The following is a 16121-nucleotide window of genomic DNA, read 5'->3' on the forward strand; positions in this document are numbered from 1 at the left end:
GCAGCATTTCTGTACTTCAGGAGGTTTGTCGTTACATTGCTGTCAGAGTCGTGTTCCAAAATGCTGACGCCTACTTTGCAGGGACTGGTAATGCCAGCCAAGGTGAGGGGAGCCCGTGGCCACCTTGTCCATAACTTCTCTCCTCGATGTGGGGTGCGAAGTACCCACGTCCCGCTGGGTGGATGCACGTGGGGAATGACTGCAAATCAGTCACAGCCCTGCTGCAGCCTGGCCTGCCAGCAATGAGCCCGCACCCGAGCTCCTTTCCCTGTGAGCGGTGAAAATGAAGCCCTTCCTTTGTGTCTGCATGGCCCTTCCCAGCGTACGGGAACTCAGCTTGTTTCACTGCATTCAGGAGCTTCAGAAATTTTGAAGTGACTTAATCTTGCAAATATTCATTTGACAAACCCATAATTGCCAGATCTTTTAAAGCTCTTCCTTAAGAAGAATTTCTCAGGGCCGGGATGTGATTTCTGTTCAAAACTGGAAAGACTAATACCAGAAAATAATGTACTGTGAGGGAGAGTGCTCAGCTAGATGTAAGATAGACAAATTCGAGTCTATATCATCAAGTATTTTTAAAAAGTTAACAGCCACAAGAAGTGATATGGGAAGACTATCCCCCCCAGTCTGTAGCTGTGATGCACATTTGTTAGATGAGGGAAGAGCAGAGTAGGAGCGAACCGGGGTTTCCCACAGTGCTGCTGTGTGCTTGAATTGCTGTGTTCTTCCGCCAAAAGAGTCTTTTTCATTTTTCATGTGAAAATGTTTAAAAGACAGTTTCATCATAAGATTAATCTTGGAAATGCTTGGTTTGAAAAAACGTACAGCTCTGACTTGGGCTGAAATCCGCAGAGCTTAGATCTTAACCATTATCATAGATCATGGTGTCTACCTAACTATCTGGCAACTTTCCATGCTACTGTATAGATCAGGAGAAGCTTTCAGAGATTTCATTTATAAAGGGCTGGGAAAAAAAAACAAAAAACAAAAAACCCAAGCTTTTTCTAAATAATGTGTGTAGGGAGGAAGAGGCTAATGCATACCCACAGTCTGGATGAACCCTGCAAATGGAGAACCTGTTCAGATTTGCCCACAGCTAGCTAGAGCACTGCGTTCATTTTGGATAGCATGTGAGATGGTGATAAGGACGTAAGTAGAGGGGTGCACTCAAGTGGTTGCAAATGAGGAAGTGTTTGGAAAGAAATGTGTTTCCAGGCAAGGTTAAAGGAACTTAAAATCATCTTCCTGAAGAAGAGGACAGAGTATCTGTCTTCAAGCATGTTTGCAAGTGTTATTAAAAGGTTGGGAGTCATTAGTCTCAGCAGACTGGAAGGCTGGAAAAAGGTTTTAAGATGAAAGAGTAAAATTGCAGAAGAGTTTGAACCAAAAGGGGAAAAGGCATGGCAACACCATTGCTGGAGTTGTATCCAAGGCAGGGCTAGACAATAAGCTTCCGCAGATGCTGTGTGAAATTCAGGGGCTGGATTTGCCTGCCCAGGAAGCTTCCTCCCAGCGCTAATGTGACTGCCTCATGCTGATATACACGGCCTCTTGGAAAGACAACAGCCATGACGCTGATAATGCCAGATTTGAGTAACTTTTGCTATCTGTTTTGCTGTGAGGAATGTACAACAGTAATAGATTCAGAGTGTATTGCTGGGAAAAGCAGCCAGAACTGAGGGTAGAACTCTTTCTCCAAGCAGGAGGGAGGAAGAGGTAGAACATTTTTTGTCTTCAAAGGGTTATGGTGGTTTTGGTAAGACAGTGGCAGGTACAACTGTAACTTTATCTTTTAGCTCTTTATCTTCAAAACTAAGAAAAATTGAAATATATTTGCACAGACTTGTCTTTCATTTTGTGTGTGTGTGTGTGTGTGTGTTAAAAGAAAATATTTCAAATGTATAAAGGGAATACAGTTGCAGACTTTAAGAAAAAAAAGCTGTTATTAGTGCTACTTGACAAAACAGAAACAAAGGATGAAAACAGTCATGGAACAATTTAGTCATAAAATGGACTGTAATCTTGAGGGTAAAGTTTTGTCTTAAAAGGTGTAGAGAGAACACTTAGAATTTTTGAAAACTGATCGGTGTTTTCGTCTTCACCAAAGTCGACAAGAAAAAAAAAGTAAACTAACTTTTCCTCTTCTGCTTTTGAATAATATTTTGAACATTTCTAACCACATCTACTCTTGAATGACCTATTTTCAGATAGAATACTGCAAACTTCTCTACATTATTCTGTCAGCATATCTCAGCTTGATCTGTAGACGATCCTACTGAAGGAATAAGTCAAGCTACAGGCGTGTTGCTTCAAATTCCTCCTTTCAACATCCATGGGCCTCCAGCTTCTTGTTTGATGCAGGCAGGGAAACAAACACGCATGACATTCCATATGAAAGTCATCCTATTGAAATTAATTGAGCTCCTCATGTATTAGAATAGCTGTGGATGGAAATAGGATTGTCCACATGGCTACCACAGGAGCTGTTTTGGTAAACTACAATTGTGTATCAACCTTACAACACCCTTGTCATTTAACAGATGTTCGTGTTTTGCTAAGTCCTTGCAATTAGTCATTTTTGTTGTCACCCTCTCCAGGTCTGAATTAATTGTACCTAATGAGATTGCATCAGATTGTGCTAAATCGTTTGGTTTACCAGAAATTTAGGCTGATTTGTCCCATTTGAGTTTGACACAGACTTCAGTATTTTATGGCTGTTGCTGTAAATTTCTGAGCTCTTGGGTCCCGCTCATCACATATTTGCATGGGTGTGTCATTTTAAATACTCTCACACTGTCATCCACTTCAGCGAGATAATTTTAATGCATGTTATGCACATACTCAAATTACCTGCTGCATTGGTCTAGAGTGCTCAAGTTCTTAGGCAATCAAGCCTCACAATAACTTTTTAAAATTGGATTTCTAAGTATGCTGTAGATTCCTAAGTGTGCCTTGGTTTTGGGTTGCTGGTTTGTTGTTTGTTTTTTTTTTCTTATTCTTTTAAACATGAGGAATAGTGGCATGCAGGCAAGATTTTCAAGTTACCTGACAATCGTTACTTTACTTCTCAAGACCCTCTGTCATAGGATTTTCAGAATAGTAATGGAATTTTGCTCATGCTTTTTGTTGTTACTGTTGGTCTGGCCCATTTTATTTCTAAGATTCTGCCGTGTAGAAGCCAATGTACTTTCCCACAGGAACTCTGTATACCCCATTCACTCTATAAATAACATAGTGGGTCAAATTCTGTCCATGGATCCCTGCACAGAGCTCCCACTGTAGTCATGCAAGGGAACAGTTTTGTCCTAGTTGTCCAAAACTCATTCACTAACATCTGTGGAGCCTCTCCTCTGCCATACATATGCAAAAAAATGTTGTTTGGTTGGTGTTTTTCAGTCACAGATGGCTCTCTGTAGATCCTTTCTATTAAGATTTAACATGTTGTACTACATAATCTACCATTTGAAATGATGAGGCAGAGATGATGAATATTGACAAAAATTACTCTAAAAGTCAAAGAAAGAAGGGCCCTATTACCTTACTATTCTGCGTGATCCAGTTCCTGTCCAAATGGCAATGGCATAATTCCCTTCACCTTCCATGATCAGACCATGCCATGAAACTGGCCCAGTGTGTTGGGGTTGGAAAATATTACAAGCCTACCAGGTTAAACAAATTTCCTCAGCCACTGCAGGCAGAAAAAGGAAGGTCTAATCTTAGTTGTTCAAACCTTTCCACCTTATCACCCAATTTTCCCAGTAGGTGGCTACATCTATAATTTAGTGTGGATTGAGTAAAATAATAACAAAAGCACTTGGCACTTTGATCTCGGTATGTTTATTTAATGACTATTCAATATGCAAGGGAGAGTTTAGCATAGAAGTCCAGACTACAGTGCATTGGTTTGGGGTTATTTTATTTTATTTTATTTAACACCCGAGGTTAAAAGGAGCAGGAGCCCAGCTGAGAGAGTTCAGAGTTCGTCTCTGCATGCTCGCTGTCTTCCATTTAAATGTACACAAAGGACTAATACAGTACCGGCTCTCCCCTGGGCTGTCTTTGATACACTCTGCTGTGCCTGGACTCCGCCACTCCTCCTATCAGTCTGATCCTACTTCTATCAGCCCGCTGTGCTCAGCACTGTAACCTCATTCAGCCGGCGCTCTGCGTGCAAGCGAACAACTTCAAGGCTCTGTCAGGCATTGGCACATGCAGGCTCCAAGCGGGAAGCTAAACACCCCTTTTCACCTCCTCTCTGGTTCCACATTAAACTCTATTAAGCTCAGGAAAAACATGGAATGTACCATCATTCAGGTTTTGACTACCAGTGTAGAATTTAGATATTCAGCCAGCTTGCCACCTTTGAGAATGTACTCAGCAAACCCTCCAGTTCCTCCCCTTTCTCACAACAAGAGCGTAAGTAGTGAGTTATCTTGGGGAACGCAATGGTAGAAAGTCTGAGTTGGAGATTTGTGGCACAGGCATCAAAATCTGAGAGGAAACTTTGACAGCACTGCCTATAACTTTTGAGGCAGTAATGTGAATTAAAAATGGAAAATGAGACCAAAATGGTCTCATTCTAGGAGAAGTGGGCAAGGTATTTTCAAAACATGTCCTTTTTGAAAGCCAGGCTGTAGAAAAGACATAGTGCAGTGCTGGTCTGCAAGCACTATTGTGCTTTGATCCAAGCACTGAATGTATCAAAATCCATTGGGTGCCGTAGGCAGAGAGAGTTTTGTCGCTGTTTCTGGCTCTTTCTAAGTGTAGGAGATGTCTGACAGCATTTCCTTGTGAAGCAGCACCCTGGCTTCCCGCTCTGGGGCTCACTGCCAGCGCTCACCCACCTTGTCGCTCACTCCCACTCTCCGGGGAGACATCAAGACTGGGGCAGATTCCTTCCCAACTCTCATACACCTAGCCCACACGTCACTGCACTTGGATTAATTACACACATCATACCATATATTCCTGGTTTAAACTCCGTGGACAACATGTAAGAAGATGAAAGCACATGAGACGTAAAGGATTTTCATGAAAATTCCTGAAAACGTGTTAACGGAATTAATAAAACTGGTAACCTTGAGGCATGCTATCTCCTCTCTAGTGCTTGGCACATCAAACATTCTGTGACCTGGAGGCCTCTTGGTGTTCCAGGTGGGACAAGACTTCTCCATGTTCTGCCAGTCTGCAGTGATCACCTTCCTTTGGCCATGCAGGGACATCCAGCTCTGTGAAGAAACTGGACTTCTTTCTGCCATGCTGCTGCCTTCAGGCATTTTCGCCCAATCTCATAGTCTTCCATACTCTCATCTTTTGAAAAACAATCCTGGAAGGAGGAAGGGAAGACAGCAGAACAGACACAATCAAAGTCGATAGTACTAGATTGTTTTTTGACAATTTTCCTGTGATAGTCCTTCAGTGAGGTGTCAAGCCCCTTTCCTGGGAAGGATGCCTATCTGAAATGTATTACTATAACCTGTTGTGGGCAAATTTGAACATGTGTTCAGTACAGCATACAAAATGGGGTTCAGGAGACAAAATGGAGTTTCAGTTTAATACAGACATACCGCTCTGTCAAACTGCGTCAAGAAACAGATTTTCCATTGTGTAATAATGTTTACAGAGCATCTCTGTTTTTATTTTTAATGGTTGCTGTAACAAGATCAACTGTTTCTTTAGCCATAGCTATTTGGTGATTTATGTTGTATCTCATCATCATTTTAGTCTCATTTCAGCAGCTCTGAGTAAAATAAAGTAACACTCTTTGTCATCAAGCAACCTGAGACAATGCCCGCTCTTGGCATTTGGTTTAAAATAAACAAAATTACCTAGTTTTAAAGCTTTTTTCAGGATTAGTGGCTTTTAGATAATGTAAGTTACAAATGATATCTATAAGCACTAAAATCACTAGAAATAAGTAATCTTTTTACACAATGTTATTGCAACATTTCTTAAAATGAAACACAACAAATTGTGTTGGGAAACCATCAGAGCAAGGTAAACTATGGTTAAAAGGTATAGCTAAAGTTGAAATTTAAATCTAGCTTCCAGTTCCAATTCAAGAGGGGAGAAATTTGTATTTAGATTACATGTGGTTAATAAGAGTCTTTGAAGATCTGTGACATCCTTTGAAGAAGCAGGGATGTCGAGTCCAAGTGTCTTTACCCAGAAGCTGAACTTATTAAATACAGAAACTTTCACTAATTTGATCATCTCTCCCCTCTCTGCTTCTCCTTTAATCTCTACATTTCAGGATATTGCTGTTGAGATACATTTGTGCACAAAACAGTGTCCAAAGTTTCTCCCCCTCTGCCTGCAGAACTTAGGGCACATATCTGTGTGCATACAGAGAAAGCAAATATGCGGTTCCCTCAGAAGTTAAAAACTATGGACGAAAAAGAAGCAAAATAAACCCTCATTTCCCCCAACAACAGCAAAGAAGTGTGAAGTAGCAAGAAGACAAGAGATAGGGGTGAAAATCTGTTCTCCCTGTAATCCAGATAGTACAGGTGACCCTGGCAATGGAGACAGAGTGACTTGGTGTAGAAGAAGGTAGGCAGTGGGGAAATGAGGACACATGATTAGGCTGGAAGCCTCTGTTGAACCTGTACATCTGTATGGCAGTTGTCATCTGAACCAGCTACATGAAGCTAATGCAGATATGTCTCTGCATTTATAACCACTGTATATACGCACATAGAGTTAGCAGTATATAAATATGTTCCGTTAGTTTTTTCTGCCCTCTTGTACCTTCATTTTTGTCTTCCAAATTCTTCCGTGTATGTAGGCTATAATGAAGATTCTTTAAGTTGGTGTCACCATGAGAAATTTTGTTCTCTATTTGGTTTTGTGCAACCTGATGATAATGTCTTTGTGTGTTTTTCATTTAAAGAAGCTCATAAAGAATAAATGAAAAAATACCATTCTTGCAAGCTTTGCTACTTCATCGTCATTATTATAAATGTCACAGAGTTGGCTGCAAACTAAGTGGGAAGATGAAAAGAGGCTGCCTGGCCATTACTACATCATATGTCTCTGAGGTGATGCCATGCTAATGGGAAACAAAAGCCAGCTTTGGATCCCTTGGTAAATCCATGCCCCTGATAAAACAGCCTTACCACTCTGGACATTTGCTGAACTCTGTCATAGCTCTTGCATCAGTAACATTCAGCCAGTGATTATGTAATTATATTCCTAACTTATTCCTAAATTGCATTTACTAACAGCACTTGGGTATTTTGTGCCTGTTAGTTGCTGAACGTTATAACTTGTCTAACAAAGGGTTACTCTAAGGGAGATTCTAGCTGGCCATGCCATAGTGTTGCCTGTATGTTTTATTTATAATAATCATTTAAATAAAGAATATGATGCAATTCTGAATATATATTAAAACGAGCTCCCAGTTATATATCTTTTCATATTACAATGTAGTCATATTCTTAGTTTGCTCTCACCCAAACTTCTCATGCAGTTACACTTTAATATGAAAAGAAATGTTGTCAAGAGTAGTTCTTATCACACATCAGAATATTGTATTAGCATTCACTTTTAATAGATTAAAATGAAAGATTTTGAAATCTGCCCTTAGTGATACTGAAGGAACTTGGAGACACATTGGGAAAGCTTTAGATGAAATGTCATACAATATATATACATCCTACATAGGTTCATAAAAGACAGTTCATTTAACTGCCTGCCTTTGTGTTTCATCTGTTCTGTTTGGATGAATCATCCACAGTTTAAGTGATGCTTGTGCAGTTTCTTTGCTTGAAGAACTGGGGATGATGATTAAAAACAGGCCAATCTTGGAGGCATGGAGTATCACCTGGAAGACAAATCTGGTAGTTGGAGTCATCTTTGGGTCATGTCTGCTGATTTTTTGACTCACTATCTGTGTGTAAATCACCTTACTTGTAAAGCTGAATTCAAGTTGAATATAGTATGAATTAGGCTGTCCTGAAGGAAGTTTGTTGAGAGATGCTATTCTGCAGAGCATGAGCATTACAAAGCAGTGTATAAAAAGGAGAAATGATTCAGTATTCATTGCTGGTGTTTAGGGGTTTGTTTTGGACACTTCTGAAACATGTGAGAAAAAACAAGAGTAGGACCTTCCAGTGGATCGTTTTTTATTGGCATTTTTTCTTGGTTTATTGTTTCGATGTGAGATAGTCACATTTGGACAAGGTGGGCACAAATACAATGTGCTGCGTCAGTTTCTCTGATCTTCTTGTTATTGAAGGCTTGTGTACACATTTTTGGCTGGTGTGGGATGCATAGGTCATCTGTATTCCACACTTCTTTGGTAGCTGGGAAAGGGGATTATTGAAGTAAATATTTTGTTTTATTTTGATACACAAAAATAATAATTTCACTCCTTTATAAACATTTTAGTAAACATTGAGAACTTGAAGGAGGCATCTGCTGACAATACCTGCTACAGGAAGTGCATGTGTATATACTTTGTCATTTGACTTTACGGGTGTTTTTCATGCTCACATCTGAAGTTTTAGGAACTGCCAAGAAGCCATGCACCACTATAGTGAGGGCAGATAATCATTTATGTAGCTGTAAATGTAGTTCACATACTAACATGGCAACAGTGTTAGTGTCAGCTAATACATTGCAGTCTGCATCCTGAAAATATAAACACTACAAAAATACACATTGCATCAAATCTTATGGAACTATTCAACCTATTATACAACATTTTATACATACTTTTAAGAAGCAAATGCTAAATATTCCAGTGACTAAACTCCATGTTTGAATACTGAAGAAATTAAGTAATAAATCAAACAGGGGCCAGATATTTTTAAATGTTAACAGGTCAGTCAGATTTTACAGACATTATGCATCCATATATTTCTCTGAGAATTTACCCTAACAAATTTTTAAAAATAAGGTAATTTCTCATTTAAGGCCAAGCCAAAAGGCCAGGAAGTTTAAGTCTAGGTATACCTTTTTACCTTTTTTTGGTTTTTTTTGTTTCATTGATACATGCTCACATTAAGCCCACAGACCACGGTAGAAAAAAAAGGCATTTCAGAGCTAAACAGAGGGCCACAAGCAACAAACAGGAAAGGCTAAGATCCAAGATCCCATCGATGCTGGAGGCACCACTAGTAGCAAGGCATAGATCAGGTAGGCAGATGATCCAAGAACACACAGAATTATGGAAATTTCCAAGATTCATGGAAAAATGACCTTAGGGAATTTTTTCTGTGAATGCAGACTTGGTGATTGCAAGCTTGGGAGCAAGGACAAATGACCAAATGACCAAAAGAGGGAATTGTCTGAAAGAATAGGATGCTCAGTAAAGATTCTTAAATCACAGGCTCAGGCATTATGGAAGGCAAAATAAATTAAAATAACCCCAGACTGTATCTAGACTGTATACGGAAAATTTCTTCATGTTCTTGCAACTAAACTTATGCAACATAATGTTTGAATTATACCAATGTTTGCAAGGCAGTGCAGCAAATATATGAGGGTAATGTGGGAAATTAAAAATAGGAGATTTACAGAATCATGGCTTCCAGGACAGACAGGACTACTATAACCAACCAGCGTAACAATCCTGTCCATAGGATTTCTCATTAATATGATATGGAATGCATCTTTTCTGAAAAAGATATCTAACTTAATTTTCAAATATTTAAGAAATCATGAGTTTGCTGTTGACATAATGCTTAATCACCTTCTAAAGTAGGAACTTGTATCTTATTTCAGAACTGAATTTCTCTAGGTCCCATTTCTCAACACTAGATCTCATTATACCACTGTCAGGAAGGCTGACATCTTGCTACCAGACATCTTTCCAGGGTTTAAGTACCAATCGCAGTGATCAAGGCACCTTTCAGCCTTCCGTCTGACAAGCAGAATAAGTTGAGCTCCTGTAGGCCTTGCACTGGAGCGCTTGGCTTCCCACCGCAGGCTGTGAAATCTCTCCTCAGAATTTCACCTGTCCACCTGAGTAGAAGAAACACTGCATTTTTTTCAGTGTGCAAACAATCCAGGCGCTAAAAAGTTTTCCTCAAAACTCTGCTTTGAATGCTAATAAATAGGAAAATTCTTGAATGAGAAAGGTAAAAGAGATGACAAGTATAAACAAGAAACAATAAAGGAACAACCATAAGTCCCTGTTTTTAAGATCTAATGCAACTGTCTCTATTCCACCAGACCTTGGAAATACTCTCTTCCCTATGGCACATCTGTGCACATGACATAAACGTTTCCCTCTCATGAAACTAGAAGTTCTGACAGATAGGCTGTGACTACCTGTTAAAGAGCTCTGGCCAGGAAGGGCAGAGCATCAACTGCTGTGCCAGGACCTGGTGCTTGTTCACTTCTGCTGCTGTTAGAGGCCTTGTGGCCTCTGGCAGAGAAAGAGGATGAACAGCTGGAAGCCGAAACCTTTTCAGCCACTTCAGCAAAAATTGGTAGAGCTGTCTGCCAAAAGCCACAGTTTGATTTTGCCACCTTGGTCTGGTTGAATATGCTGTACATTACAGGTAGAATATCCTGAGAAGCCCAGCACAGATCGAGAAAAAGCCATGGGCTGTTTCACTGCCACCTTTTCCAGGAGTGGAGCAAGCTCAGTAGCGAGGACTTTTTAAAAATACCGCCGTATCATCAAAAATAATGGCTCATTTCCAAAATATGTCACTCTAAGCATTCACAGAAGGGGTCAGGTGAATGTCATTTCAAACAGACCTTGTAACAGCTGGAAATCCGTGGTTGATGACTGGGGATGGGGATTCCTGCTGTTGTTCATTTCTACGTGAAAGGTTTGAAAAGATTTTCCCTACCTCCTGAGAGGGCACTGGGAATGTATTTGCCCTGTTGTCACTGCCACTTGATCAGGCATGACAAGAGTTCTGTGGGGACATTTTCCAGATTATGTAAGAAATCAGTAGTTTTATATTTCTTTGTGTTGGTACAGGTTGAGGCTTTAGTTCTGATAGTTTTTCTCCATCTACACCTTCAGATTTTATTCAACTCCTTTCTGTCGCATTCCTGTTACTTCCTAAGTGCAGATGAGGGGAGAAAAAGATAAACAAATGAAAAAGCTCTGTATATATTTCCAGAAATTGTATTTATCATTTACAGAAGGGTACTTTTGCAGTTCTGATTATGAAAGTTTACTTTATTCACACATTCAGCAAACTATTCTCTTAAACCATATGGTCAGGAGGTATACTGTTTCATACATTCACATGTCTGAGAGCTGTCTGGAAATGTATTTCCTACTTTCTGATACAGGAACATTTCCATAGGAGGGGGTTTAATTTGTTTTGAAATTTCAGCTCTTGTTCTGCTCAGAAGCTAAAGTTGGAATCCATTAAGATGCATTTGAGTGCAGTTTCTATTCTCATCTTCCTTTTCTCAGTAACTGTGCAATTCACTTAGTACTTCATTACAACCAACAGCAATATGTATACATAGTGCACAAAATGAGCCATTTTGTTTTAAAACAGATTGCAGATGAAAGGAAACCACTCATTTCTTGCTTGCTAGCTGTAATTACTAGAGTGCTAATTACTCCAAATCACTGACATCCAGGGTCAATAAGGATGACAACAGGAACATCAAAGACAAGATGCACACACACAATTACAAGTCTCTAAAACCAGGCTGTTATATTATTTTATAGTTGCTGTTTTTTTCAGTCAATAATGAAAAATATTCAAGTTTGCTGAATGTTTACTATTATTTCCTTTGCAGTTTGACGGTGAGAACATGTATATGAGTATGACAGAGCCGAGCCAGGACTATGTGCCAGCCAGCCAGGTGGGTTAATTAATCTTCTCTGCCTTGTTTCAAATTGTAATTAAACAAATTCAAAGAGTTGCATTGCAAATGAGTGGTGCTATCAGTAACTGCTGCAATCAGGAATAATCATAATTTATAAACAAAGCATTTAAGCCTTGTTTCCAGTTAATGAGATAGAGCTGATAAAACACCAGAGTTGGCGTTTGTTGAAAGATACTACCTTGTTTCCTCTCCAGAATGCAAGCAGCTGTTTTGCCAGCATGATCTTTCCTAAACAGTTGTTTTACCTTCAGGAAATAAAGTCTTTACAGGTGCAGGTTATTTGTTTATCTGACTGCAGACAAGTTAATCATTATAAGCTACACATGTCACAAATAGCTTTAATTATCACTTGTAGGCCAGTTGTAGTTGAAAAATTGCATTTTTAACACTAATCGAATGGCTGAGGAGTATTGCCAATGTTACACCATTTGCAGTGGGGTTAAGACAATGACTTCTGTAGCTCGCAGCCCAAAAGGTTTGATGTGATGTGGATGCTTTACAGGTATTTTTGAGTCCTTTCCCTTTTGGGGAAACATACAAATTAAATTCTGATATTAAGTGTATCTTTAAAAATCTTTTACCTTTCCACTTGAAGCTTAAGTTACTATAGATTTCTAAGAGTGAAAAAATCTAATTACTTTTTAAAAAGCAAAAAGAGTTTTGAAATTTTTGTTTTTTCCATCTATAGTTACACTTACATGTGAGAGAGAAGTTTTTGTTTAGTTCACGTTTTGGTCAGTTTAGTTTCACATTATTAAGTGAGGGTGGTAGCAGTGCAGGTCAGTTAGATTGTGTCGGAAATTGCCCTCAATAATTGGGCTCATTGTCTAGGTCACGCAGTATCTCAGGCCCAGCAGTGGCAAGTCTGATATGTCTCTTTCTGACAGGACCAGTAGGATTGCGTGAAGAGCTCTCATTAGGAGGGAAATAAATTTGCATGCATAGAAAATGTGTGTAGATAAGCAGGATATGATTTAGGAATCAACAGCTTTGGAAAGTGACAATACATTCGGAACTAAATACCTTCATGAAGTAGGGTTTTTCAGATAGCCATGTTGGTCTAACTAATTGTGATGTCTAGCATACAGGTTCATTTGGGGGCAGGGAAGCAGGAGGTTGTGTGAGATGAGCTCAATCCAAAAAGTCCATCTTTAAAATGTTCCACCATGTTGCTTCCTAGGCTCCTGTTGAAGTTATTCTGAAATACCTTTAGAGACCAACTATACTTTGCGTTTAGGGTTTGTGCATGATTGAACTTATTCAGCTAAGAACCCTCCAAGATCCAGAGGTAGTTTAGAATAGAACTGTTTGATTAAAAAATGAAAAATTATATTATTAATTTTTCTCTAACCATTAATCCAAAAACTTCACTGACAAGTTTTAGTATTACTATTAGATTAAAGCAGCCTAGTATCATCTCATTTATGCCTTAAGGGTTTTGAAGTGCAAGGGCTAATTGAATTTGTTTGAAACAGTAGAAATACAAACTCTGTGAATGATTGCTGTTATAAGGCAGCTGCTACCTTTCAGAGAATCATTATATCTGTCTTAAACAGTTTTGAATAAAGAATTGCAAATCCACATTATACATCAGAATTATTTTTCTTCTGTTGATATTTTTGTACTGTGTATGCATGTAGTTTAAATAATTTAAATGGCGTATTGAAAAATTAAGAGTATAAGTTTTAATCTTTTATGCAGTTTCTACATGTGCTAACAAGACCCAGATCCTCAGAGATACTTACGCATCTAACACTCACTGGTTTCAGTGGAAGCAAGGTGCTTAAATTACCTTTAAAGATCCAGGCCTAGACATTTTAAGTGCAAATGATTTTGTCTTCAAGGAAAAAAATCTATCAAATGTGACATTTCCAAATTCAAAGATGACAGAAAACCCTGAATGCTTACTAAGGGCTGGAACCAAGGAATAGCTTACTTATTTAAAAATCTCGCTATGGCAAAGCCAAGCTCTTGGGTGTCTGGCTCCCAGTTGGAGTCCAAAACCCAGAGGCAGATGTTGACACTCTGTCCTTTGCTGGGAGATCCATGCAGCAAGAGGTAGGTCAGCTGCCAGGCTCAGTATTTTAAGTCATTACCAAAGGCACACCAGTTAAACAGCCTCCCATGCCTGTTGGAGAGAAGCTGTTAGGCTTGGGCTGTCACACCCTCCTTTCCCTTATGTGATTCTGTCCTGGTGCTAGCACCATTGCAGCAGTTTTTTAAGTGAAGATATATGAAAGCCTGTAATAATAAAAAGGGAGACAAAAAAACACACGAAGAGCAGGAAGCTGGGGGTGTGTTTGAAATCGGTTTAGGTAAGAACTGGGACTATGAGAGAAGCCTTCCTGACCTGTTCCTGAGTAGATCACTGCTGGTCATTCCTCAAAGCAACTAAGCAGCTCCCTGTTGATGGTGTTGGTGAGGTCTTCACTGACTGTGATGGGTCATCGTTCCTATCTCAGGTGTTAACATTTGGTGGTCATTCAAAATCGGTGAACTGCCTACTATTCCAACATCCAATCTGCTTGTTAATACTGGACAGCATACAATATTCACTGGTCTTAAAAAATAAAAATAATTAAAAAAAAAAATATGCAAGATCGTGTAGCTTACTAGAGAGGGAGAGGAAAAGAAAAATGTGCGGCTGTATTTTCTGCTCCCTGCTTTCAGCACTATTTTCCACTCGCTGTTACTGGATATAATACAAATAATCCCATAAGAAGAGATGAGAAAATGTTCTCTCCCAGATGAAAGCCTGGTCACTTAATCCATCTCCTGTGTCCATTTTGCATTTGTCCTCATAAGCCTTGCAGTTGTATGACTTCAGCAAGAGGAATACAGGCTCCCTCCCATTCCCAACAACTTGGTTGTTCCCTTGCAAGATCGGAGATGAGGGTTTGAATCCTGTCAGAGTGAGGAGTGAATTCATTTCTCCAATCTCGTACATGGATGCACATCTGGTAATTAAAATATGAGCCCCACATGTTAAGAGATGCACAGTCCTATCAGAAACTTCTGTTCAAGCTCTGATCATGCTGACTGAGTCAGACGCGAGCATCATTTTCTAATTTCAGAGTCTGACACAGCTGATTTGGGAGGTAGGTGGGCAGACTGAGTCATGGTATGCAACACCAAAGTCCAAGGGGTTTCCACTAGGCTGTCTTCAGGATTATGTGGCTATAGAGGCAGGAGTTTTGGGGTTCTGATGAACACTGACTTGCTCGCATTCTTGCCTTGGATCTAAGCCTGAGAAGTTAGTTTTGCTTGTTTTTCCTTTTGCCTCTAACTTTTCATAGAACCCAGAATTTCAAGGTAATTTGGGGCTATAAAATATACTGTGTAGCAGAAAAAAATAACATTCAGGCATCAGAAATGTCTCAATTGCCCTGAAAAAGCCGAACTTTGCACTTCAGTTCTTTCTGTTTACTGCAAAGTGTTCACCTTGTATTATTTTAAGGGTTTTAATCAATTTATCCCCTTTAGGCTAACATAAATAAAAGCTCAGCCATTGGACAGGAAAAATGTAGTTTTGTTCCTTTTGCTATATAACATCAAACATCTGCATAGCTTAGTAATCCAAGACAAGTTGCCTCACAGCATCCCTCAACAATTATCATTTCGGTTCAATTTTCAAATCAGTACATGCTTTGGGACTTATAGACTAAGTTGCTAAGTAGCAACATATGGCTCACTACTGTTCCTGTGATGTTGCTGCAAGCAAATAGCATAATTCTATACTTGAAATGATTTTTGCAGAAAGCCAGTACTGGAACTGAGCCAGAAGTGTAAGTATACAGTAAAAATTAATGATATTCTTTTAGACTGTCCCAAAAGGCTGTTTGGCAGTGTTGTCTCTGTGTACATTTTATGTATGCATGTGAGTACTGTATTTTTGGTTATGATATATGAAGTACAGGACTCTGCACTGCAGGCATCTCCTAAAGGAGTTATGCCAGCCATATTAACAAACATACATAGTAAAACTACATGACATTTTCACTACTAATTGCACTTCGATCTGAAAATATTTATCATTTTAAAATAAAACTATGCCAACTGCTCTGCATTTCAAATTCTCACAAATATATTGTTTTCTCCCCACACCTATAATTGGAATCTCTGAGATAAATTGTTCTTCATGTAATTCCTCCGCCTGTAATTTGTGGGTCACGCACAGCACAGTATAAAATTATATTGTTTATTTTACATTTCTTCCTAGTCACAATACAGAATGTAATTCAGGACTCTGTTGCACAGACTATTGCACACTTTTCCAGCCTTCCCGAGGCCTGATAAATGTTAAG

At 39.2% G+C, this 16121-nt stretch overlaps 1 protein-coding gene across 1 annotated transcript in view; it reads left to right on the forward strand.

The window, feature by feature from the left end:
- Positions 1-16121, forward strand: part of TOX (thymocyte selection associated high mobility group box) — a gene marked incomplete at its 3' end in the record, with an annotated part of 213787 nt that overhangs the window by 101814 nt on the left and 95852 nt on the right. The window contains exon 2 of the mRNA XM_080340150.1: positions 11728-11793. Within this exon, the coding sequence (XP_080196276.1) occupies positions 11728-11793 (66 nt within the window). The remainder of the gene's footprint in view (positions 1-11727; positions 11794-16121) is intronic.

The sequence above is a fragment of the Nesoenas mayeri genome (genome assembly GCF_963082525.1).
Source record: "Nesoenas mayeri genome assembly, chromosome: 2".
NCBI lineage: Eukaryota > Metazoa > Chordata > Aves > Columbiformes > Columbidae > Nesoenas > Nesoenas mayeri.